The sequence below is a fragment of the Anneissia japonica genome, unplaced genomic scaffold (genome assembly GCF_011630105.1).
Source record: "Anneissia japonica isolate Jap-2015-1 unplaced genomic scaffold, ASM1163010v1 scaffold287736_len1891122_cov214, whole genome shotgun sequence".
Lineage (NCBI taxonomy): Eukaryota > Metazoa > Echinodermata > Crinoidea > Comatulida > Comatulidae > Anneissia > Anneissia japonica.
In genome coordinates, this window is record NW_022756106.1 from 853252 (window position 1) to 855446 (window position 2195).

Here is a 2195-nt window from a genome sequence, read left to right on the forward strand (position 1 = left end):
GGGTAATATATACATATTTATCTGTTATATAGTTACGTTTATTATATCCCCTTTTTAGTGGACTGGGTAAAAAATAAACTAAGACTATTGAGGAACAGCTACACAAAAGCAAAGGCAAAAAAATCTCCCCTTAGTCCGGGATCTGTGAGAAAAAAACCAACAAAGCGAATTGCGTGGCTGTTAGAGAAGCTGCAGTTCCTGGAACCATACGTGGCAACTAGAGGCACAGTGGCTGCCTCGGTAAGTAATTATCTTCCACCCAAACTTTATGAGTCGAACAGCCCAATTCGGACCCCTATGTTAAGAAGTTGCTTTAAAAAAATGAGTCAGAAAGACCGGAATACCACCAGCAGATGCGATGTTAAAGTTGTAACTTTTCTCCCCATATATCACATTTTATTTTTACGTAGTTTAGGAAGTGGAAATACATTCTCTGTTGTTGCCCCCCTGTACGGTTGCATATGCCACTCTCTATCACCAAGTTTTTTTAATTTTAATTTTTTATTTAATTGATTGTCAACCAACAGAGATAAAACCTTCACTAACAGGTTGGTTTATCAAAAAGCTATATCTGTATGCTAAGGAGGGGAGTGCATATCTCATAAAACAATTTACTTTAGTCTGTACACACTTTCTTTACAGGGAACGATCCATCAAAACAGGGAAAAGAAGACAACAGATGGGATGACGTCCCCAATGACGTCACTCGTAGCCAACAAAAAGAAGGAACAAGAAGCAGACGATGTAGACCACTTTTTTAATAGTATGGCAGTTAGTGTAAAAGCCATGCCGCCAAATGTTAGAGCTTTGGTTAAATTTAAGATCCACGAAATTGTTTTTCAGGCAGAAAACGAGCTAATGATGAATACACAAACATGAATTGGATTTTGATTGCTTAGGACAAAAACTAAGTTACTTGTGTATGTGTTAAGTTTAAGTTACAGTAAGACGACTATGATTACGAAATAAAAATTATTTTATAATAATAAAAATATTACGCTATTCTTATATTGCATTCGTTTTTGTGTCGTAGATTAGTGTCCTTGAAGACCATGTGATGATGATGATGAAGATGATGGCGATGATGATGATCTAATGATGATCAGATGGATGATGGATAACAATGACGACGATAACGACGACTTGCCGGAGATTTTAAAGGACCGTGACGACGATGATGAATTAGACTCCATGAGGAAGTGGTTGAGGCATTAGAGTCGATCGTCATGATAAAAATTGCTTCCGTCTTTGTGCCTCTATCTCGAAGATAGAATAGGCCTACAATCGTAGGCTACTTATAAACATCAATATGAATCTTTTGAACATAGGCCTATCTGGTTTTCATCACATAGGCTTAAATATATGGATTTCATCACATAAATATAGGAATTTCTGTTATTATTATTATTATTATTATTATTATTGTATGCAGAATAATGATGATTTCCCATTGAATGTTTTACTAACATTCAATCATTATGTAACATTAGTTAACATTAGAAAGCAATCGTGTAACTTCGGATAGTTCAACTTAAAATAATTACCGTACCGTTAACGTAGGCCTATTAATTACTGAAATGGTTAATCCACTTTGGTATTGAATATGGGAGCTATTTTGTCTATTTTTAAAATTAAAATGATCAACAATATTATTCTTGTATTAAAATGATCAACAATATTATTCTTGTTAAAGTGTTTATTTAATTTCTGTCAATTAATGCTGGGATTCCCTCGAAAGTGATTAAGTTCACAATTGGTTCCCCTGGGCATTAATTTGACATTTTTTATTGTACTGTATTGCTTTGTTTATTATTATTTGTTTGTAAATAAACCGGAATAAATTAATTGAACCGGAATAAATTAAATGAAATGCTCGGATCAATAGACACGCTGTTTATTATTGACTTATGATTTATTGCAACATTTCGGTAGTTTATATATGATACCTACATTATTTCGGTGGCCAGTGTGAAACAAATTTCTGTATCTTGTGTATTAGTAAAATGCATTTTTTTTAAATATAAGTCAATCCTGACTCATACCTATTCGCTAGTATTTTTTTTTTTTCTTAATGAATTTTTTGACATAATGCTTTTTTTTCTGTCCTTTTTTCACTCGTTTATTTAATTTTTGTTCTTGAAAAACGCCACCAACGGGTAGGCTCTATCAACAAACAATCAATATTTACTAGACCA

At 33.3% G+C, this 2195-nt stretch overlaps 1 protein-coding gene across 2 annotated transcripts in view; it reads left to right on the forward strand.

The window, feature by feature from the left end:
• Positions 1-1693, forward strand: part of LOC117123935 — a 2392-nt gene extending 699 nt beyond the window's left edge. Inside the window, exons 2-4 of one of the 2 annotated variants that reach the window (XM_033270032.1) lie at positions 59-240; positions 643-920; positions 1034-1693. In XM_033270032.1, the coding sequence (XP_033125923.1) occupies positions 59-240; positions 643-879 (419 nt within the window). In that variant the 3' untranslated portion in view covers positions 880-920; positions 1034-1693. Of the gene's footprint in view, positions 1-58; positions 241-642; positions 996-1033 lie in introns of those variants that run through there. The other variant, XM_033270031.1, reaches the window with a different exon arrangement.
• Positions 1694-2195: the final 502 nt, after the last annotated feature.